At 40.1% G+C, this 24,054-nt stretch overlaps 1 protein-coding gene across 1 annotated transcript; it reads left to right on the top strand.

The window, feature by feature from the left end:
• The first annotated feature begins 6,199 nt into the window (after positions 1-6,199).
• On the top strand, positions 6,200-23,731 carry DEPDC7 (DEP domain containing 7). Its single transcript, XM_015114567.3, has 9 exons — positions 6,200-6,345; positions 15,876-16,266; positions 17,851-17,978; positions 18,764-18,953; positions 21,527-21,738; positions 22,483-22,625; positions 22,816-22,941; positions 23,037-23,115; positions 23,411-23,731. The coding sequence occupies exons 1-9, from the start codon at positions 6,273-6,275 to the stop codon at positions 23,602-23,604; spliced, it is 1,536 nt and encodes a 511-aa protein (XP_014970053.2). The 5' UTR covers positions 6,200-6,272; the 3' UTR covers positions 23,605-23,731.
• Positions 23,732-24,054: the final 323 nt, after the last annotated feature.

The following is a 24,054-nucleotide window of genomic DNA, read 5'->3' as shown; positions in this document are numbered from 1 at the left end:
TTTTTGTCTTTCTTGTAGAGATGGGGCTTCGCCATGTGGCCCAGGATGGTCTCTGTGACTTACGTTTTAAGGACTACTCTTGCTGCTTTGTTAGGAAACTAAAAAGGGTGGCACAAAGAGGAAAAAAAGCAAGAAGACCAATTAGAAAGGTACTGCAGTAATCCAGGTAAGAGGTGACTGTTATTCAGGCCAGGGTGGTAGGATTACAGGTTGTGGCATTCACAAAAATTATTGCAAGCCAATTATGAACCAGATTCTGAACTAATAACTACTAAGGATATAGCAGTGAAGAGAAAAGATAAAAATCCCTCCTGTCTTGGAATTTACATTCTGTGAAAAAAAATCCCTTATTAGGTAAAAGGAAACTTGATGAGGTGTAAGAGGAATATCCTTCAAAATGTGCTTCTTTGAAATTCTCTATTTTAATCGTCTGCAGTGTAAGTTAAAAATGATGCAGGGGGGGCAGGGCCGGGCGTGGTGGCTCACACCTGTAATCCCAGCACTTTGGGAAGCCAAGGTGGGCGGGTTCAAGACCAGACTGGCCAATATGGTGAAACTACGTCTCCACTAAAAATACAAAAATTAGCTGGGCGTGGTGGCGCACGCCTGTAATTCCAGCTACTTGGGAGGCTGAAGCAGGAGAATCGCTTAAACCCAGGAGGTGGAGGTTACAGGGAGCTGAGATTGTGCCACTGCACTCCAGCCTGGGCAACAGAACAAGACTCCATCTCAGGGAAAAAAAAAAAATGATGCAGGGGCCAGGCGCCATGGCTCATGCCTATAATCCCAGCACTTTGGGAGGCCAAGGTGATTACCCCTCATACAATTGTTTGAGTTCAGGAGTTCAAGACCAGCAGGGGCAACAAAGTGAGACCCTGTCTCTATAAAAAATACAAAAATTAGTCAGGCTAATTTTACTCGGGAGGCTGAGGTGGGAGGATGAGTTGAGCCTGGGAGGCAGAGGTGTGGCAGTGAGCTGAGATCACACCACTGCACTCTAGCCTGGGCAACAGAACCAGACCCTGTCTAATAAAAAAAAAAAAAAGATGCAGACCAGGCACAGTGGCTCATGCACTTTGGGAGGCCAAGGGGGAAGATCTCTTGAGCCTAGGAGTTCAAGACCAGCCTAGGCAATGGAGCAAGAACCCATCTCTACAAAGGAAGGTAAAAAAAAATTGCCAGGCATGGTGGTACGTGACTGTAGTCTCACCTATTTGGGAGGCAAAAGTGGGAAGATCACTTGAGTCTGGGAGGCTGAGGCTGCAGTGAACTGTGATCACGCCACTGCACTCCAGCCTGGAAAATAGAATGAGACCCTGTCTCAAAAAAAGAAAAAAAAAGATGTAAATTTGTGTATTTTATCACAATGGAAGAGAAAACAACAAGAGATTCTCAGGGTTTCCACCCCAGAAGTAATAAATCAGAACACAGTGTGGGGGACAGAAATCTACGTTTTTAATAGCTTCTATACACACGATCATTAGAAAACTTTCTTTTTGAATGTGTTTTTTAGAGTTTTTCTAAAGTCTTCGTAGACCCAGGGTCTTTGAGCGCCTCTAAAAGGCCATTATAAGGACATCCAAATCTAAATTATATCTTCCAAATTATGAGCAGATGGATTTAAATCTGTTGAAATGCAGTCATTTGAACAAATGTGTACCGAATAATGAAAACTATCTCTAAGAAAAATCTTCTTTCTTAAGGGACAGAAGAGAATATTTTCAGTGTGGTGTATATTTAATATTGAAAGCCTGGACAACAAAGTGAGATCTCTTTTCTGCAAAAAAATTTTAAAAATTTAGCGGGGCATGGTGGCGCACTACTACAGGCGCGACTACAGCTACTCGGGTGGCTGAGGTGGGAGGATCACTTGAGCCAGAGCCGGGGAGGTTGAGGCTGCAGTGAGCCATGTTCACACTACTGCACTGCAACCTGAGTGACAGAGCAAGATCCTGTCTCAATAAAAATAAATAAATATATAAAAATAAAAAAGTCAGCCTCAAGGCTAGTATCAAGGCTTCCTTCGCCCTTCCAAATACATCCACCATATAATGTACTATTGCTCAAAATTTATTTGATGGTGGAAAATCTCACTATGTATCATCCTTTCTAGAAAACAGGCTTTATCCCTTCTGTTTTCAGTGCCCACTTGCTCCACCACTTGGAACCAAAATTGGGAGTGTATATATGAGGGGTATGTTTCCGAAACACAAATAGTCTACTACTATGGCAATTTTTGGTAGGGTGAGCCTTGATTAGGGTATGAGCCTAAATTTTGTTTGTTTGTTTTGAGACGCAGTCTTGCTCTGTCGCCCAGGCTGGAGTGCAGTGGCACAATCTCGACTCACTGCAACCTCTGCCTCCTGGGTTCAAGCAATTCTCCCTGCCTTGGCCTCCCGAACAGCTGAGATTACAGAAACCCACCACCACGCTCAGCTAATTTTTGTGTTTTTTTTAGTAGAGATGGGGTTTTGCCATGTTGGCCAGGCTGGTCTTGAACTCCTGACCTCAGGTGACCCCACCTCGGCCTCCCAAAGTGCTGGAATTACAGGCATGAGTCACTGCGCCTGGCCTGAGCCTAAAATTTGAGTTAGCAAAAATTTGAGATGGAAATTTAAAGATTACACTTCCAATGTTTTAATAGTGAAAGGATGATATTATATTGCCATCTTAAGAACAAAGTTATAAAACTATGGAAGAGTTTTTACTCATCATTGTTTTACAGTGCCACAGAAACAGGAAGTGGGTTGGTGGTTTTTTTTTTTTTTTTCGGTGAATTTTGGATTGCATCAGGACTAGTGAATCATAAACTTTCTGCTCTGCTTCCTACCTCTTGATAGGTTTAGACAAGTTTGATCATAAACAAGCTTAGATCAAGTGAAGTTTTTCCCATATGCTAAACATATACTGACGTGACATACTTGTTGGAGAAATAATCAATAAAAGTGGTTTTAAAGCATTCTGTAAGTGAAAATAAAAAATACTATGCAAAGATTACAGCTCGGGTGTATGCTGCTGGTAGTTTTATGGCACTGAAAACAAAAAAGGCCAAAGTCTTTGCAGCTGTGCACTGATTAATGAGAAAGGGATGAAAGAAATTTCCTTTCATGTCATAAACTGGGTGATTGTGATACTTGTTCGTTATGAAAGGGTTTTTTTGTTTTGTTTGTTTGTTTGTTTTGAGACAGGGTCTCATTCTCTCACGCAGGCTGGAGTGCAGTGGCACGATCTTCGCTTACTGCAACCTCCACTTCCCTGGGCTCAAGCGATCCTCCCACCTCAGCCTCCCAAGTAGTTGGAACTACAGGCGCACACCACCATGCCCGGCTAATTTTTTGTATTTTTTTTTGTAGAGATGGGGTTTCGCCATGTTACCCAGGCTGGTCTCAAACTCCTGGATTCAAGCGATCCACCTGCTTCAGCTTCGCAAAGTGCTGGGATTATAGGCATGAGCCACTGCGTCCAGTTGGGATTTTTAAAAGAACTTTTTCTATTAGAAGTTCCTAAACTTTAAACTTTAAAAGGTAGGAAACTGATATTTTTTAAAGCTCTGTATTTTGATGGGGACAATCAGAGCATCTATTATTTGCCCAACAATGCACAGATGCTAAAAGAAGTCCGAGAGGTTAAAATATGCTCCCTACCCTGGACAATTTTTCAATTTATTTATTTATTTTTTTGAGATGGGGTTTCGCTCCTGTTGCCCAGGCTGGAGTGCAATGGTGCGATCTCAGCTCACTGCAACCTCCACTGCCCGGGTTCAAGCGATTCTCCTGCCTCAGCCTCCCGAGTAGCTGGGATTGCAGGCATGCGCCACCCTGCCTGGCTAATTTTGTATTTTTAGTAGAGACGAGGTTTATCCATGTTGGTCAGGCTGGTCTTGAACTCCCGACCTCAGGTGATCTGCCCACCTCTGCCTCCCAAAGTGCTGGGATTACAGGTGTGAGCCACCGCGCCTGGCAATTTTCCAATTTTATTAGGCAATTATGTGTGTGCTGTAATAATTAGAGAGTATCAATATAAGCAGGGGCTGAATAGTAATGCATTTGATAAGTGCTACAGGTGCTCAGAGGAAAAAAAAATACATCAGAGTAACCTGGAAAAATCTGTCCAGGGAAGAAAATAGGAAACGGGGTAGGCATTTCCTATCCCATGGTTTCTAGAAAGTACCTGAGTAGAGAAGAACATCCCAGCATTCCAGGAGAGGTAAACAATTATCACATAAGTTGGTGAAAAGCTCTTTGAAATGTTATATAAAGTATCAAAATGGTCACTGAGGTCACCAGGCTTTTTCAAATATTAGTGTTTCTCAAGATTTGTCTTCTGAGACAGATGAGCTTTTCCCCCCTCCTATGCCATGAAGGTGGACTTGTGTGTTCATTCAGTTATACAGCAGGGGATACAGTTAATTGGTATATTGGGTGCCTGAAACCAGCCCTGAATGCATCCTTTTTCTGTGAGTAGTAGCCAATTGAGAGACTACAAAGAAAATCCTTAAACAGAAGTAAAGCAGGCTTTTACCACCATCAGGGGAAAAGGTCACATTAAAAAAAGGTTGCCAACCGGTTGGCAACTTTTTTTTTTCTTTTTTGAGATGGAGTCTCACTCTGTCGCCCAGGCTGAAGTGCAGTGGCACAATCTTGGCTCATGCAACCTCCGCCTCCTGGATTCAAGCGATTCTCCTGCCTCAGCCTCCTGAGTAGCTGGGATTACAGATGCCTGCCACCATGCCCAGCCAGTTTTTGTATTTTTACTAGGGGTTTCGCCATCTTGGCCAGGCTGGTCTCGAACTCCTGACCTCAAGGATCCCCCTGCCTCAGCTCCCACAAAGTGCTGGGACTACAGGCGTGTGCCCGGCCAGCTTTTTCTAACACTTAGCAGCAGCAACCGGCCCCCACCTCCCACCCACAAACCCAGGTCCCTAGGGGCACAGCTTCTTAGTATGTACTCTCTGAAACAACCCCATGTAGAAGCTCTTTCCAATAAGCTAAATAACGAACTCCTACTTAAACACCATTCTAATTTACACCTAAATCACACAAGCATCCTCCTTCTAAGAAGACATCATACTCGTTTTGAAAATGATTGCAAAATTCCCAAACTCGAAAAAAAAAACCAAAAACGGGCAAGTATCTGGCAATTGGATTATTGTCTCTAAGACCACTCATCCTTTCAGAGGTATCCAGCATTGGATCTTTGGCCTGGCTTCAACTTCCGAGTAACTAAGACGTGTCCCATTAACAGCCCTTCCTCCTTTTCTCTCCCCACCTTCACTCCAAAGGCAGCAAACTGTCCCTACCCGCCCGACCCACAGTTCCTTTGGGGGCAGCACAGATTTCCTGGCAGCCAGTCCCAGGGTCATTCGCTGCTGCTCTCCTGTGACCTCTAGACATTGCTCTCCTGGGCCACATAGGATTTGTTTGTTCTGTACAGGTAGGGATGTATGAAAAACTCGGTTATTATTGTTACTATTATTACTACTACTACTATAACATAATTATAAGCACTTACGTTCCAGACGCAGTAACTAAATACTGAACCTGAATTGGTTCCTATAAACCTCCTTAAAAAACAAACAAACATCTCAGTGAAGCAGGTACTAAACCTACCCCCACATCAAGGTGAGGACACCGAGGCACAGAGCAGTTAGGCAGCTTGCCAGGTCCCCGACTTTTTCTTTTTCTTTTCTTTCTTTTTTCTTTTTTTTTTTTTTTTGAGACGTAGTCTGGCTCTGTCACCCAGGCTGGAGTGCAGTGGTGGATCTCCACTCACTGCAACCTCCGCCTCCTGGGTTCAAGCGATTCTTGTGCCTCGGCCTCCCGAGTAGCTGGGATTACAGGCACCCGCCACCAAGCCCGGCTAATATTTTTAGTAGAGACGGGGTTTCGCCATGTAGGCCAAGCTGCTCTCGAATTCCTGACCTCAGGTGATCTACCTGCCTTGACCTCCCAAAGTGCTGGGAGCCACAGCGCCCGGCCTGGTCCCCGAGTTAATCTACGTCAGGCCGCGGTTCGAACGCCGCTAGTGTGAGCCGCGGGTCGCGTGGTGCCGGCCCAGAGAACCGCTCTCTCCCCGGACACCGCTCGCGTGGCTTCGCGCCCTAGGAAACTTCGATCTCTGGCGCCGCGGGCTACGTTCAGTGGGTGCCAGGGTGACACGTGACCGGCAGCGGGGGCGGGGCCTGCAGTGAGCCCCGCCCCGCCCAGTTAACAGACGGGCGCTCAGTGAGCTGTGAAGCTGTTGGAGGAGTTGGCGTCCGGGGAGCGAGGGCTATGGCCACCGTGCGGGAGAAGGCTGCTGCGCTGAATCTCTCGGCTCTTCACAGCCCCGCGCACAGGCCTCCCGGTAGGTGCCGAGGACCGCCACCCGGGATGGCGTGGGGCCGGCTGGGGTGCGCGGGCTGGGTCCCGGCGCGGGGCGGGCGGCGTAGGGCGTTCGGCCGCCTAAGCCTGGCAACGGCCGGCTGGGCGAGCCCCGCACAGCTGCCACCACTTGGCCAACGCCCCCGGCGAGCGGGCGGATCGGGTTCCTCTCTGGCTGGTGGGCTGCAGGCTGCCGACCCCGCCCGCACAACCCAGCTTCTTTCTGTCTACCCAAACTCTCACCTTCACCGCGCGTTGGTCTGTGCGCCCGCTAACGTGCCAAGCACGCGCCGTGGAGCCCCGGGATATGCTCCGCGGTGCTACCGGTGACAAGTGTGATATCTGGAATTTGTGTAGTTCTTTGCCCCCTGTCTCAACCACAAACCTTGACTGCACAGTATGGCCAGGGGCCGAGCGCCTCCCTTGCCCACTTTGTTCTCCAGACTGCTAGGAGTCAAGAGTCAGCTTGTCTCCTCAGACTCTTCCTGGGAGGGATGAGAGGTTTATGTGAGTTCTACTGGCAGGAATTTGGCATAAAAGGTATTTATTAACACTCTATGTATAAGCCGTATTTTAGTGAATAGAAGTTTTTGGCTAAAAAAATAGTTACATGAAATTAGGAGAGAAGTTGGCAAATTCTGCCACTGGCTTAATCGTGTCTTTTGGGGGCAGTTGATTTAGGATCCTGGTTTCTTTAAATGTTCAAACACATGAGCAGAATCGGATATCACTTCTAAAATGCTGGTTATAGCAGATCTACAACTCAGTTAATAGGGGTGAGTCAGATAACTGTTAAGATATTCAGATAACACTTGGCTTTTTTTTTCTTTTGGTTAAGTTATAACTTACCCCCTTTCTGGAGCTCCAGTCTGGGATGTTGTAGGAATTGGTTCCCTTTCTGACAAAAGCCTTTCATTTGTAAAAACAATCACAGTGAAACTGTGATTCCTTCCTGTGGGTCAAATGGGTGCTTCTCAGTGGCCCCACTCTTGTGGTTGACTTACTAATGCTCCTTTTAATCTTCAAAATGCTAACGACAGATTATGATAGAGGACCATTTTTCACTTGTCCTTTTCTAAGAAACTTCATAATATTGACCTTAGTCTGCTCTCATGTAAGGGATCCAGATAAGCACATAGTGGCCACATTGAGAATGTCTCCTTGATTTACGTTGTGAAGAGAAGACAAATGCTAAGACATTTGGGAGTTTAAAACCAAATGATATTGAGAACAGTCTTGAGAAATCTTTTGGGCCCACTTACTCAGTGAAGGAAATTCCCAGATGTCACCTGCTTAAAATAAAAACATGGTACCCTGTTTTCTCTAATAGCTGAAATACCAATTCTGGAGCTTTGGGCATTTGTGAACAGGTTCTTAGATGGTGTAAGGAAGTATGTATTCAGAAATTAAGTAGATAACTATCAGAGGGAAGAGTTGAAGTGCTGGTTATCAGGAGTCAAAGGAAAGAAACCGCTGCCCTCGGCACACCAGCTGCAGTGGACAGAAAGGGACCGGCTGCTGTTCTCATTCGTTTTGCTTGCTACCGCTGGAATCCCGACCTGGTAACATTTGTTAGCCTTTCTTTCACCCTTTAGTTGCCTTGTCATAGTCCCAGTGAGCAAGGTAATGGGAGCACACGGTTCTTGGTTCTTTGCCATTCTCTTTCTGTGTGCTCTGGCAGGCAGCTTCGTACTTTTGTTTCTCCACCGATTAGTAACTCTCCCTTACCTTAAAGGGGCTGTAATGACCAGGGACCTGATTTATGTACAAGAAATGAGATCTGTATGCCAGTCTTAAGCGAGTACGTCAAAAACACTTGTCTTTTAATATAACAAACAAGAAAGTAGTCTGTTATCCTGTTATCCCTTTATACTGTAACCTAATTCTTTGAGTTTGCCTGGTATCACTTTTCCAGGGCGCTCAAAGTACTTCCCATATGCTGTCTCATTAATCTGTGTGAATTAAAGCAGGGACCAATGTCTGCTTTCGCTGATAATTCTCATAGATATTTTAAATTTTTTGTGTTGGTAGACACTTCTTTTACCTACCTGCACCCTTTTTTTCAGAGGCAATCACAGTCTTCAGCATGACACCTCTAATGCCAACTAGCAGGAAAATAAACTTTGGACTACCGGAACCAATATCCAGTAAAAGTGTTGTAATGTTGGGATCATAGTATAGAACATTTTTCCACTCAGTCACAACTGTCCAGTTTTAACACCATAAACACAATTCTCTTTACATTTATTAATATTTTCATGAGATTTTGGTTACTATCCAACAAACGTCCTTTTTCTTTGTTGTCTTGACAATTCTTTGAGTAATATTTTAAAACCTCGTTTGAAAAAATCTGTCTTAAAATTCTCTTAAATCCTAAATGGTTTAGGATTTATAGATGTGTTATTTTCTGATGAAAAGTTAAATCCTCTGGTATGTGTCACATTTTGTCTTCTCATCTCCTGGTGGCCTTTATGTGATTGAATACTATTCAGAGCTTGACATCATCCAGGTAGTAGGAGTAAATAAAAGGTAAACTCCTAAGGTTGGGGACTGTGTCCTCTGAGTTCAGAGGAAGGAAGAGGAAGAAAGATACCTCCCTTTTCTTTCTACTTTTAAAATAAACTTAAAATTTTAGAATAGATTCACTAAATAGTATGGTCCATTTGTCATAATTAATGAACCAATATTGATACATATAATTATTAACTGAAGATTCCACACTTAGATTCCCTTGGTGTTTGCTTAATGTTCTCTTCCAGGATCCCATCCAAGATATTGTATTACATTGAGTTGTCATGTACTGAGTCTTGTAGACTATGACAGTTTCCTCCTCTTGTTTTTAGTGATACAATTTCTGGGCATTTTGTGAGACATTAAAATATTATCTCATGATCCTCGCAATGAGTAGAGAAGTGGAGTTAGCTCTGTTTTGCAACAGAAAAGTTAGGCAGTTTGCTCAAGATTGTGTTATTAGTAAATGAGGGACCCAACAATGGAACTCAGGTCCCTGTGACTGCAGAGTCCACACTGGTCTAATTCTTTGTAGTCACAGCACCTAGCACTGTGTCTGCTGTGTTAGCACAAGTTTCCATGTCTGAACAGTATTCAGTCAACCCAAGGTTTCTTAACCTTGGCACTAGTGACGCTTTCTTTGTTGTGGGGGCTGTCTGTGCATTGTAGGATGTTTAGTAGCATCCCTCTGCCCACTAGATGCCAGCAATACCCACACTCATTGTGATAATCAAAAATGTCTCCAGACATGGCCTGTGGGGGGTATAATCACCCATTGAGAACCACTGGGTTAACCTTTCTTTAAAATTTTTTTTTTTATGAATGGGGTGTAGTGGCTCACATCTGTAATGCCAGCACTTTGGGAGGTTGAGGCAGGTGGATTATTCAAGGCCAGGAGTTTGAGACCAGCCTGGCCAATGCGATGAAACCCTATTTCTGCTAAAAAAAAAAAAAATCCAAAAATTATCTGGGTGTAGTGGTGCACACCTGTAATCCCAGCTACTTGGGAGGTTGAGGCAGGAGAATCACTTGAACCCGGGAGGCAGAGGTTGTGGTGAGCCAAGATCACACCACTGCACTCTAGCCTGGATGACAAAGTAATCCTCTGTCTCAAAAAAAAAAAAAAAAGAAAAGAAAAGAAAAACGAAAAAAAATAAGTTTTTTAGTAGTTAGCAATAATTAGCAACTGACAGATATTGATAACCAATTGTATTATATTGAGGCAATCTGTAAGGCAATTAAATAATTTAAATCTCTGTGAACTATTAGGAAATCTGAAAGAAATCGGGCACTAGCTCACCATCTCTTAAAAGTTTTATGGAGAAACATCAGCTGTCTGGATTCAGTTCCTTTTTTTTTTTTTTTTTTTTTTTAAGTCCAGTCTAAAGACCAAGAATGAAAAAAAAATTGTTATATGTTCATTAAGAGGTAGTGTGTTTTAGTAATTTTGTGTGTATGTTTACCTTACATTGGGATCCAATTTTATAATGTGTATATTGATCTACTTCTAAAGGTTTAATATAATCTTACTATTAGAAGTGATTATACAATTGTTTTCCCTTTAAATAGGTTTTCACAGTAGGCTGGGGTTGCTGACAAGGTGGATTATGGTTGATGCTGATTATCCCTAATTTTGGGGTAAATGTAATTTGTTGACATTTTTAAGGAATTGTTGTAACTTGATTATTTAGTGTGAATTCTTAGAAGCGAGGATGATTATTACTGAAGTTTAACTTTTACTGTTGGCAAATTTTTTATGGTAGAGTTCAAATACATGTGAAGGGCAGCTTTTGAAAAATAGCTATTGTTTTCAAGCAAATAAGTATGAGTCTGCTTGAAAAATGAAGGTTAACTAGCCTAGTTTTATATAGTGCTTAAGACTATGTGTTGTAGGCTAGATAATTAAATTATTTCTGAACCTCATTAGGCAACCTTCCAAAAGGTTTTGTATCTGGTACAGTAAAATTTGTCCAAATGCTTCCTTTCTTGCCTATGGATCTGCCATATTTGGTGTTCAGTGTCCTTATCTAAATGGAGGAAACATAGTTTCAGTCTTTACATTCCTATAATCAGTTTATTTAAAGACAGGATCTCACTTTGTCACCCAGGCTGGAGTACAATGATGCAATCATAGCCCACTGTAATCTTGAACTCCTGGCCTCAAGCAATCTTCCCGCGGTGGCCTTCCAAAGTCCTGGGATCAGAGGTATGAGCCACTGTGCCTGGCCTGGCAGCTTAGACCTGAAACTAACCTAAAATATTATGTTCAACTATTTTATCAGTAGATGAAGAAACCTACTTACAGAGATTGTCTCTTATCCAGAGTTTTTATAGCTGATCTCTAAACTCTTTGATTCCATTTGTCCCATGATGCTTTTAGAAAATGTTTGACCAGGCTGGGCGTGGTGGCTCACACCTGTAATCCCAGCACTTTGGGAGGCTGAGGTGGGTGGATCACGAGGTCAGGAGTTCGAGAGCATCCTGGCCAACATGGTGAAACCCTGTCGCTACTAAAAATACAAAAAAAAAAAAAAAAATTAGCTGGACGTGGTAGTGGGTGCCTGTAATCCTACCTACTCAGGAGGCTGAGGCAGGAAAATCACTTGAACTAGGGAGTTGGAGGTTGCAGTGAGCCGAGATCGTGCCACTGCACTCCAGCCTGGTGACAGAGTGAGACACCATCTCAAAAGTAAAAGAAAAAAAAAGAAAATGCTTGACAAAATGTAAGGAAGCATCAAGATGTAGATAGTGATGGATTTCAAAAGGTTGTTTAGCTCATATGAAAGTGAGGTTTGAGGACAAGCTGAACCCTTAATTCTGATTGCAAGACTTAAAAAACATTCATTGTCTATTTCTGGTCTCTTAAATCCTGTTTAGAAGTCACAGTAAGTCATCTTACTGGGCCATGATCTGCTATACCAATATTCATTTCAGCTTTTAGATGATGATAAATAAGTTTCAAACCAGTATGTAGGGGATATGTGTTCAACTGGTGAAGTCAGCATTTAAAAAAGCAGGTTATCCTGGTATGAGTTTTGGCACATTTACTTGTCAAGTCCAGGGTACGTTGTGTATGAAAGCATCTGTATGAACATGAGCTAGTTTGGGTCTGTAGGTGGTGGTGCTTGAAGGGAAATTCCCCAGGATGCAATGGTTGGGAATTGATGGTCAGTGAGAACAGAGGGGACCTGTGAGGGCTGTATTGTATCATGCCTGGAGGACTCTGGAAGCCTGTGGTTCACAAGTGCCTACTATCCTGCTCTAATCAGTTCTTTAATCTTTTATACAGTGTTATTCAACCTGCAAAACCTCCTGATTTCCCACAAGTTAATATGGGGAAATTTATTCTTTACCTCTAATTATTCTGTGAAGATTAGCCGTTTCTACTCATTGAGGCCAACTACACCGCCCTCTTCAGCTGTCTTATTGATCTGTAATTAATAAGTGACTCAGCCTTATCATTTACGATTTGTATACTAACCTACTTGTAGCTCAAGTGTTAATGACTTATGTGTTTCATCTTTTTATTATAACTAGTCCAAAAGTCTGTCTCATTGGTTCTTAAAAGGCAGTCTGATCGAAGTATGAATCTTGCATGTCTTCCTTTTCCTGTCTTACCCTGTGTACTATGGTATTATTTATTACAGAATTTATGATATCCTGCCTTATTTTAAGAGTAGTGACTACTGTTTTTAAATAGCTTGATTAAGGGTTCTTAGTTTGTTTTATCTCTTGGCTCTCTTAAAGCTGTTTCACTTAATCCAAGTTTCCAGCGAAAGGTTAATGCTTAAACGACTTATCTGGTGGCTGACTTTTCATATATTTATATTTAAGTACTAGGAAAAACTAGTATGTATTTATTAGCTGCGTAACTGAGGGGAGGTTTAACTCACGGAGCCTCAGTTTCCTCAAAATAGGATTATTAATAATCATTTCACAGAGAAGCTTATCAGAATTAAATGCGAGAAGACAGAGCCTGTCATAGTGTAAATACTCAAATGTTAGCTATTAATAATAAAGATTTGAAAAGTTAAGCAGAAATTGTTTATTTAAATCTTATTTATAATCTCTGGTATTTTAGGAAGTTAAGAATATTAGTCGCTCACAATGTTTAGGCATTGTGACTGGAAACAGTACAACTACTCCTGAGTTCTGCATACCAGGAATGACGTGGACTTACTTTGAGATTCCATCAGATTCCTCATTCTTGTCCTGTTCAACAGAGACTAAATACTGTACCAAGAGTAAGTCTAATTACAGCTTGATTTATTTAGTCAGTTCTCCATAATTCAGTTCCTGAAACAGCTCACATTATATTTGGAAGACTGGCAACAATTCCTTCCATCTTTGTTTAGTACTGGCTCGTGAAATATCTTCAAATTTAAAATACAATTTTGACAATTAAAAACAATCTCGCTCACTTTGTGAGGCCGAGGCGGGAGGTTCACGAGGTCAGGAGATCGAGACTATCCTGGCTAATACGGTGAAATCCCGTCTCTACTGAAAAACAATACAAAAAATTAGCCAGGCATGGTGGTGGGCACCTGTAGTCCCAGCTACTCGGGAGGCTGAGGCAGGAGAATGGCGTGAACCCAGGAGGCGGAGCTTGCAGTGAGCCAAGATCATGCCACTGCACTCCAGCCTGGGCGACGAGCAAGTAGGTAGTAAATTACCCATCTACTTTTAGTATTAGAAATATACAAACAAACAATAAAGGGCTGTGTGTTTGTGTATATGCTATTAATTTTCACTATAAAGATGTTTAAATTGCTAGTAGCTACAGAATTATGCTACAAGTGAAATCAGTGTAGTGGTTCAGTGTACTCCTTGTATTTATTGCAACATAAGAGATGAATTTCAAATGACCCACTTATAATTTATGGCTCTAGTGCACTAAGAGGAGTTGTTTGTTTGTTTGTTTATTAGAGGGAGTCTTCCTTTGTTGTCCAGGTTGAAGTGCAGTGGCACTGTCTCAGCTCACTGCAACCTCTGTCTCCCACCTTCAAGCAATTCTGTCTCAGCCTCCTGAGTAGCTGGAATTACAGGTGCCTGACACCATGCCTGGCCAATTTTTGTATTTTTAGTAGAGAGGACGTTTCACTATCTTCAGCAGGCTGTAAAGGAGTCTTAATAATGTCCTTCAGGAGCTTATCTTATGCTTTCATCATCTTACACATTCTATTTTGCCTAAAAAAGTAGGAAGATAATTTCAAGTAGCAATTTCTTTAATTATAATTTCCTTTTTTCCTTACCATTGTACTCATGCATATGGTTTTCCTTTTTAGAGTATCTTAAAGGAAGTAATAGCTTCAACCTCTCTGCCAAAATATCGTAAAAATAAAGGAAGTAACAAACTAAACATAAATGGGGCTTAAATTAGGATTGCTGAGTTTTCAGAGGATCACTAAAAAGTGTAACACGTTAAAGGGGAGGGAGAGAAGAACTCTTTATGAAAGGAAAAAAGGGAGAGAGCCAGCCAGCCACCAAGTGGGTGATTCGCTGTAATCCATTCCATCGGTTTTCAAAAGCCCAAGACCTGATTTCTTTCCTATTGATTTCCAAATATCTGCCAATTACAATGAGGAAAAATATAGGATATTTTTGAAAGTTTGTTTTTCTCCTTTTGTGTTTGGCAAAAATCTTGCTTTACTTCTGTGCGTACTGTCTTTGCAATAGGTCATAAGCTCCTATAGGGTAGGAACCAAATTGTTACTTTACCCTGCATACAAAGTGTTTAACTCATAAGCCTGCATCATAGGAGGCTTTAAAAATATTAGTTTATTCCTGCAGTGATTTTGTGTGTGTGTGTGTGTGTGTGTGTGTGTGTGTGTACACAGTCATGCATAGTGTAGTGACAGGGATATGTACTGAGAAATGTATTGTCTGGTGATTTCATTGTTGTGCAAACATCATAGAGTGTAGTTCCACAAACCTTGATGGTATAGCCTGCTACACACCTAGGCTATGTGGGATAGCCTGTTGCTTCTAGGCCACAAACATGCAGAGCTGTACTGAATGCTGTAAGCAGTTGTAACACAATGATAAGTACTTGTGTATCTAAACATAGAAAAGGTACAGCAAGAGCTAGAAACAGGGATTTTTAAGCTCCATTGTAATTATGTAGGACCACTGTTATATGTGGTACATTGTTGACAGAAATGTTGTTTTGTGGTGCGTGACTGTGTGTGTGTGTGTGTGTATGACTCATAAGTGCTTCAAAGTCATATAAAACATGAGCCAAGTCGCAGTACTACCTCTTTCAATATAATATCTGGAAGTGCTATGTAACCTCTGTGACTCTGTTTTCCATCTCTCAAATGGAAACGATACCTACCTCACAGGTTGCTATTGAAGATTAGATAATTTACATAAGGCATGTAATAGAATTCTTGTACATAACTGGTAACTGCCACAAGGTCCTACTTGATGTGTCCTAACTCCCAGTCTCAAACGCCAGCCCCTCTCCCTCCTTGATCTAACTTCCTGTTCTTCTTTCCCTCCCCACACCACTCTGGCTGTGCTGACCTACCTCCTGTCCTACCAGAGCACACTCCCACCTCAGGGTATGTGCTCTTTCCCCAGATGTCTGCACAGCTTGCTTCTTGGTTTTACTTGAGTTTCCGCTCAGGTATAACCTTATCACACAGGTCTTTCCTGACATCCCATTTAAAGTAGCATTCCTTATCTTATCTAGCTTTATTGTTCTCCTCAGCACTGATCTAACACGTATGGATTGTCTTCCTACAAAGTCTTAAGTTTCTGGGAACAGGGATCTTATTTTGCTTACTGTTGTATCTTAGCATATAGAACAGTATTTGGCATATAATAAGTACCATATTTTTTAATGAATTGCTATTAAAGCAGTATTTCAATAAGCTACCCTCATAGTTGCTCCTTATCAATAACTTTGGAAATTACTACATTTTTGTCTAAGGATTGCTTAGACCTTATTACAAATGAACAAGGTACCAAATCCCAGTTTCTCTATGATTTTTCTCCTAGGTTTCAGTGTAGCTCAGAAGCCATTTGGAGCCACATATGTATGGAGCAGCATCATAAACACTCTTCAAACACAAGTGGAAGTGAAAAAACGAAGGCACCGTTTAAAACGGCACAATGACTGCTTTGTTGGTTCAGAAGCTGTGGATGTCATTTTTTCTCACCTAATTCAGAATAAGTATTTTGGTGATGTAGATATTCCTCGGGCCAAAGTGGTGAGAGTGTGTCAAGCACTTATGGACTACAAAGTATTTGAAGCAATTCCAACCAAAGTCTTTGGAAAAGACAAAAAACCTACATTTGAAGATAGTAGTTGCAGCCTTTATAGATTCACCACAATACCTAACCAAGACAGTCAGTTAGGCAAAGAGAACAAACTATGTTCACCTTCCAGGTTGGTCTATAATGTTAGATTATCACGGGGATATTGACAGGATTTTGTCTACCTTTTTATGAGATGCCAACTGGCTTTATATTAGCTTTTTAGCAGTAAATGTGGCTAAAATATGGGTCTGTGGGTAAATTTGATAAAGTGCGACGAAATTTTGTTAACTTTATTGGGTATCTCCTAGTCATACTTTATATTTAGCAGAAGCAGTCAACAACACTTTGATTTTCCTGCTTCAGGTTATAGTTACAGTGTAAAAAATGTTTTCATACCACTTGGTATGAGAACATAGCGAAGGCAGGCAGAGAGAAACCCAGACTGAGGTGGGAGAGAAGAAGGAATCATTTAAAGGGAAACTGGGGAGACAGAATTGTGGAATCCAGTGATTGAAATGGATGTGGGTGATAATGCATAATGAACTTATAGCTATTTGTCATGAAGTAAGCCAACTTTACCTTTTCCCCTTTGTTACCCTCAGCTAAACTGTGCAGTGGTGACACAGAGGTATAGTTGAAGCTCTTATAATTCAGATCTGACGAGGCAGGGTCTTACTCTCTCACCCAGACTGGAGTGCAGTGGTGTGATCTCAGCTCACTGCATCGTCTGCCTCTTGGGCTCAAGCAACCCTCCCACCCTGGCCTCCCAGTAGCTGGGACTACGGGCATACACCACCATGCCTGGCTAATTCTTTTTCTTTTCTTTTTCTGTGGAGACAGAATCCCATTATGGTTCGAGACCAGGCTAGTCTGAAACTCTTGGGCTCAAGTGATCTTCCCATCTTGGCCTCCTAAAGTGTTGGAATAATTAGAAGCATAAGCCACTGCGCCTGGCCCATTTTTACATGTTTTAACCCAATCTAAAACATGATAAAATGTACCTCTTTGTGTAGAAAGGAAATATGAGGATAAAGTAAGGCACGGTCAACACTTTCAGATGCAGGTTCACATACTTTATCTGAAATCTTTGGGTCTGGATGCATTTAGGAATTTGGAACTTTGGAGCATTTAGAAAAGTTATGTTGTACATATATATGGTTCAACATCCCTAGAGGCATCTGGGACAACATCTGGTAATCAAGCATTATGATATTTCTGTGGTAAACAAAAGAATATATTACCGGGATAAATTAAAGCTATTATAGTCTCGGGACAGGTTTTGTCACTATATGAGCTCTAAATAGACCTTTGATTTTCAAAGCTTTTTGGGTTTTAGAATTGCAGGTAAAGGGCTGTGGATCTGTATTTAGAAATTCTTTGGTGGAGAATTTCTCCACCAAAGAATGCCCCACAAAGAGATAACTGATAAAACCAGTACGCATAATGAAGTTCAGTTATGTTTGATTGCATTTTTAAACTGGCGACTAAGATTTTAGTCATCGAATCACTTAAATCTAAGAAAATGTTCAAAGGAGAACAGAATATGCTTGAGAAAGAAGGTGGGTGTTTTTATAATTTATTCTACTCTTAGAATTTGGATTTGTTGTGGTTTTGCTCTGAAATGCATAACTCTGTAGAAAACTCTTAGCTCTCAAATACTAAAATATTTCTGTGGGCTTAGTAAATGTTCATTTCTGAAATAAATTCATTTTAGGTATGCAGATGCATTATTTAAGTCATCTGATATCAAATCAGCCAGTTTAGAGGACCTGTGGGAAAATCTGAGTTTAAAGCCTGCCAACTCCCCTCATGTAAATATCTCTGCAACCTTGTCTCCACAAGGTAAGCTAAAGATGAAGCAAAGTAAGAAGTAGAAGACTAACTTCAAAGTTATTTAAAATTTTTAAATGTTAACCTTTATTAGATTTTACATATTCAAAGTACAGAGAAAGAGTGCACTATGTATTAAAGCTGTTTATGTTAAATTTTAACAGAAGTCTATTATCTTTAACAAATAGATCAGTGTTAGAACTCTTGAACACTGACTTTTGTCTGATCAGCTGGCAAAGGTTCAGATCTGAGATGTTTTGCATGCAGATTTGTATTGAAAATATGCTTTCAGATATTTCTTTTCCTAAGATTTTATTAGGTCAAATAAAAGTTGAAAATTACATTAAAACGTTAACAGAATTCTTCAGTTCTTCCTTGTCTGCGGCAATGGAATATAGTTTAATGACTTTAATTTCCACCTTTCCCCCATTCCAGTTGTGGAAACCCTGAGTGGAATAATCTGCAGCCAATAGTTTCAAACAAGTTTTTAGCTTGAATGAATCATTCTTTCTTCCAAAGTCCTTATTAACATGTTACATGACTTGATCTCTTATCTCTGACAGATTGCTTTTTACAGTACAAAGAATGAAAAGAATTCCTGTTGTCCAAAGCCTATTCTCCTACACTCTAAACAAATCTTGGATTGTTTTACTTTGTTATAAGAAAGCACTTCATAAGGTTGACTTTTTCTTTCTTTTTGGCCACAAATTTTACTAGCTTAGACCTGCTTAGAAAAATATTATGGTGAGCATATAGTAACTATTGTTACTTTTCACCTTGTCATTTTTCCTGTGTAGTTATTAATGAAGTGTGGCAAGAAGAAACAATTGGGCGTCTACTACAACTTGTAGATCTTCCACTTCTTGACTCCTTATTGAAACAGCAAGAGGCTGTACCTAAAGTTCCTCAATCTAAGAGGCAGTCCGACATGGTCAACAGCAGTAACTATCTGGATCGAGGGATTCTCAAGGCTTATAGTGACTCTCAGTATGTGGAAATACATATAATAATTTGAGTGTGTTTGTAGGTAGATTGAGAGAATGGTTTTAAGATAATCTGTTCTATTCTTTTTTCTATAGGATCAGATATGCATTGTTAATATTACCAGTATTTGAGAATGTGAAGAACAAAATGACATTAGTCAAAATTAGAAAAAGATTTGTTTCATTTTTCATATTCATTTTTGTTTCACATGTAACTTGTACATTAAGTGAAAAAAATGATTATGCTTTAGCTTCTTATCTTTGTTAAAATGTAGAGCTGTCTGAACTCTTTAAGATTTCTCAAAGGGACCTGGTAGAAACAGATTTGACAGATTCTTGAGATCCTTTGATCACGTATCTAGAATGTCTGTTACATATGTATTTAGTTAACTAGTTGTATTAAAGAAATACAATAAGGCGGGGTGCGGTGGCCCACGCCTGTAATCCCAGCACTTTGGGAGGCCGAGGTGGTTGGATCACTTAAGGTCAGGAGTTCGAGACCAGCCTGGCCAACATGATAAAACCCCGACTCTACTAAAAATACAAAAATTAGCCAGGGATGGTGGCACATAATCCCAGCTATTTGGGAGGCTGTGGCAGGAAAATCACTTGAACTTGGGAGGTGGAGGTTGCAGTGAGCTGAGATCATGCTGCTGCATTCCAGCCTGGGTGACAGAGTGAGACTCTGTCTTAGAAAAAACAAAACAATGAAAGTAACTCTCTCATTCCAGTTACTACTCTCTTGAATATGAATCCTAAGGTTTGAAGGCTTAACTTTAGATGCTGAGGGAATTAAGACTTTTTTTCCTTAAGGAAGAGTTCTGCATTACTCATAACTTTGAGGCTCTTCTATAAAAATTATTGAAGGTTAAAATAAGTTATTGGATTTTTCTAGCTTAATTTTTTATTATTTTGCCTTAGCAGATAGTGTTCCAGTCTAGTTAAGGGGATGAAAATGTTTGAAAGGAATACAATTACATTTTTAGTACTTCACTAATTCTACGTTCCAAAGAACTATTAATACTATAAACAGTTGAATGCCAAAAGGCAGCTTAAAGCCTTATATGAAAAAGTTAATCCCAACATATGTGTTACTGAATTCTGCAGATAAAACACATTTCTATAACCTAAAGGAACGTGAAACATTTTGTAATTACTAAATTCTTTTTTTTTTTTTTTTTTTTGAGATAGAGTCTTCCTCTGTCACCCAGGCTGGAGTGCAGTGGCATGATCTCAGCTCACTGCAACCTCCGCCTCCTGGGTTCAAGCGATTCTTCTGCCTCAGCCTCCCAAATAGCTGGAACTACAGGTGCGCGCTACCACGCCTGGCTGATTTTTGTATTTTTAGTAGAGATGGCGTTTCACCATATTGGCCAGGCTGGTCTTGAACTCCTGACCTTGTGATCTGCCCACGTTGGCCTCCCAAAGTGCTGGGATTACAGGCGTGAGCCACTGCGTCCGGCCTTATAATTATTAATTTTTATATACAAAATCAGAATTTGTGTTAGAAGTGACCTTAAAGATCATCTTATCATATAAAGTTGAAGCTGATGTCGAGAGAGGTAAAATGACCTGCCTGAGATACCTCACCTGGCTGAATTAGTTGTCCGGAGTCCATGGCAGTATGGCAGTAGAGGACATGATTGAATGCTTTTTAACAACAGATAGATAGATAGATAGATAGATAGATAGATAGATAGATATAAAAAATGGAATATTAAAAGTTTGCTACTTTATTTCTTGAAATTAACATTTTTCTGAAGTTACTCAGCAGGATTTTACTGTAGATGATAATTGATATTTGATTATTTTGTTGGTTTGTTTTTTGAGATGAGGTCTCGCTCTGTTGCCCAGGCTGGAGTGCAGTGGCACAATCTCGGCTCACTGCAGCCTCTGCATTCTGGGTTCAAACAATTCTCCCACCTCAGCCTTCCGAGTGTCTTGGATGACAGGGGCACATCACCATGCCCAGCTAATTTCTGCGTTTTTAGTAGAGACGGGATTTCACCATGTTGGCCCGGCTCGTCTCGAACTCCTGACCTCATGTGATCCACCTGGCTCGGCCTCCCAAAGTGCTGGGATTACAGGCGTGAGCCACCGCGCCAGGCCTGATGTGTAATTATTTTGAAACGTTTGAAACTTTTCTGTCCTAGCTAAAGGGAGAGCTAATAGATCATACAGAGCTCTGAAGTAAGCAACACTGTGTTGGAGAAATATTGGCCCAGAACTCAGATCTGGGATCTAGTCCTGCCTGAGGCCTGAGCAAGTAACTTGGAGTTTCTGGGTCTCCATTGTAAATGTGAAGAGCAAGAGCAGAGTTTGAATTTGTATGCTCTTTTCACCTCTGTATTGTGGTGGAGAGTTTGTTTTCGTGAAAAAGGAAAAAATAAAGGGAAAACATTAAACTGAACTTGTAAATGTGATACATGATCTAGCTACATATTAAAAAGAGCTATACATATCTTTTAAGCTCATGTAGAAATTTATCCTGATGGCATGAAATAGCTAGTGAATTAGGTACCATGTGTATATTTGTTATTCTTTGCCTTTTAAATAATCTTTCCCTCTCCCGTATAGGGAAGATGAGTGGCTCTCTGCAGCAATTGACTGTTTGGAATACCTTCCAGACCAGATGGTGGTGGAAATAAGCAGAAGCTTTCCTGAGCAACCAGACCGAACAGACTTAGTGAAAGAACTTCTGTTTGATGCCATTGGCAGATATTACAGTAGTAGGGAACCTCTGTTAAATCACTTATCTGACGTTCATAATGGAATTGCAGAACTCTTAGGTAAGTAAGATCTAATTGGATACTAGCATTTATCTTTTGGAGGAAACAAGAAAAAGTTAGTTCTCAAACTGAACCAAAATAGTACTACTACAAGCTGGGAGTGGATCTGGATTAATTCATGGAAAGTATGTTTGTTCAAAAACTTCTAGAGGTCATTTGGAAAGAGGCTTTAACAAGCTCTAAAGTTATGCAGAAACTTCTGGTTACCCAGGAGCATAATGCTGCTCTCATTCACCGGAAGCTTAAGCATAAAGCAGCAATTCTCTTCTTTTAGAAGAGTTGCCAGCACCACCATTACTGCCCGTTCAGTCTCTTCAAAATGGCAGACTCTCTGCTTTGTCTCTCTACCAATGAGCTGCATAATTTGTTGGAAACAAATTGGAGGTTTCAGAAAATTCCCCCTATTTTTCTCAAGTAAAATTGGATATGTGAGTTTTGTACACATGGTATACTCCCAAATGTACTGAATTAATGAAAAACAGAATGGGATTTTATCCACAAAGCTGAGAGTTAGATTTAATGCCCGAAGATATTATATGACAGGGACTTAGGGTGTTAGTTGCCAATTTGAGAACAAGCTGCCTTTATGGTATCCACCATGATTGTTAATTCCTAGTCTTGCTTTTGCTTTTGGAAATAATTTTGAATAAGTGCACATTTTAACTCAAACTATAACTTGAGTTTTGTTCCCTTTAATATAGTCATATTTGGTCAATTAAAAGCAGTTTTTTCTTTTGGCTAAAGTGAATGGGAAGACGGAAATAGCTTTAGAAGCTACCCAGCTCCTTCTAAAGCTTTTAGATTTCCAAAATAGAGAAGAATTTAGAAGACTGCTGTATTTCATGGCTGTTGCAGCAAATCCTTCTGAGTTTAAATTACAGAAAGAAGTAAGTCTTTTGTTTAACTGTTAGTTGTATTTAATATCCTTAATAAATTATAGATTAAGTATTAGATTATTCCATCTTCAGCATCAAGTATGCTGAAATGGATAATAGCTATTAATATTTAATATTCTCTTTTATATTAAACTTGTGTCTTCAATATATACTATTGGATATATTTGTTTTATTTTTATAGAGTGACAACCGAATGGTTGTGAAAAGGATATTCTCGAAAGCTATTGTTGACAATAAAAATTTATCCAAAGGCAAAACAGATCTTCTGGTACTCTTTTTAATGGATCATCAGAAAGATGTTTTTAAGGTAAAATTGTGAAAGTAGTTAAATTGAGCTTATGTAATAGATCACTAGATTAAAATGCATTTGGATAATGTCCCATGTCCCTTCTTTTTCTTAAGATTCCTGGAACTCTACATAAAATTGTAAGTGTTAAGCTTATGGCCATACAGAACGGAAGAGATCCAAATAGAGATGCAGGTAATCTGAGAAATATTGTTTTCATGATCTTCCAAAGACAAATTTCAGGTGTTTTTTGAAAATGTTTTGCTATAAGTAGTTGGACTTTAATTTCAACCAAATTTAAAACATTCTCCTCAGAGTAATTCAGACTAAGCAACTTGACAAGGGTTAGAAAGTCAGCGGTGCTTACCATCTTCAGTGCATATTACAAAATGGGGAAGAAAAACATAAAGACAAGAATATTGCTTGATTTTTTTTGGTTAAATATGAGGAATTGAGTCATTAACTGAACTTTTTACTTTTAAACTTTAAGGATATATTTATTGCCAGAGAATTGATCAACGTGACTATTCCAGCAATACGCAGAAGACAACCAAAGATGAGCTGTTGAATTTACTAAAAACTATTGATGAGGATTCAAAACTTTCTGCCAAAGAGAAGAAAAAATTGCTAGGTCAATTCTATAAGTGTCACCCAGACATCTTTATTGAGCATTTTGGAGACTGAGTTTTTAATGTCTGTATATAAGTTGTGTATTTTAAGAATAAATTATGTATCCTAAATATCCAATCACATTTGTAAGCTTGGAAGCTCTAAATATGAAACTGTACTTAATAAAAATTTTTTTGTATAACTTTGTGTGTCAGAAGCTGAGTATTAATCATATGGTGTATCGCTGTTAAGTACTTAAGTGAGTTGATTTATAATTACTGTGCTCAATGCTTTATAGAACATAATATTTAGATGTTATGACATTGCAGTGTTTGTATAAGAAAGCATTAAACAGTAAAGAAAACGATAATTACATGTTAATAGGAATGGGGTTTGTGTTTTGAAAGGTACTCCCTAAAGATGCAAGATAGAAACTTAGGCTATGATAAAAAGAATTTGCTAATTACCTTAAGTTGTAGACAAATCAGAAATCAGACTGTCCTAATGCTTCCAAAAACACAATTT

Source organism: Macaca mulatta, chromosome 14 (genome assembly GCF_049350105.2).
Source record: "Macaca mulatta isolate MMU2019108-1 chromosome 14, T2T-MMU8v2.0, whole genome shotgun sequence".
Classification (NCBI taxonomy): Eukaryota; Metazoa; Chordata; class Mammalia; order Primates; family Cercopithecidae; genus Macaca; species Macaca mulatta.
The sequence above is the reverse complement of the archived record's forward strand: the minus strand, read 5'-3'. Positions and strand labels throughout refer to the sequence as shown.

Excerpts from the sequence above, each read along its gene's own strand:
- DEPDC7 (XM_015114567.3), top strand. The coding sequence starts at position 6,273 with ATGGCCACCGTGCGGGAGAAGGCTGCTGCGCTGAATCTCTCGGCTCTT. Across the intron at positions 16,267-17,850 it reads AAACTATGTTCACCTTCCAG|GTATGCAGATGCATTATTTA; the intron begins GTTGGTCTATAA and ends AATTCATTTTAG. Across the intron at positions 22,942-23,036 it reads ATCAGAAAGATGTTTTTAAG|ATTCCTGGAACTCTACATAA; the intron begins GTAAAATTGTGA and ends CTTTTTCTTAAG.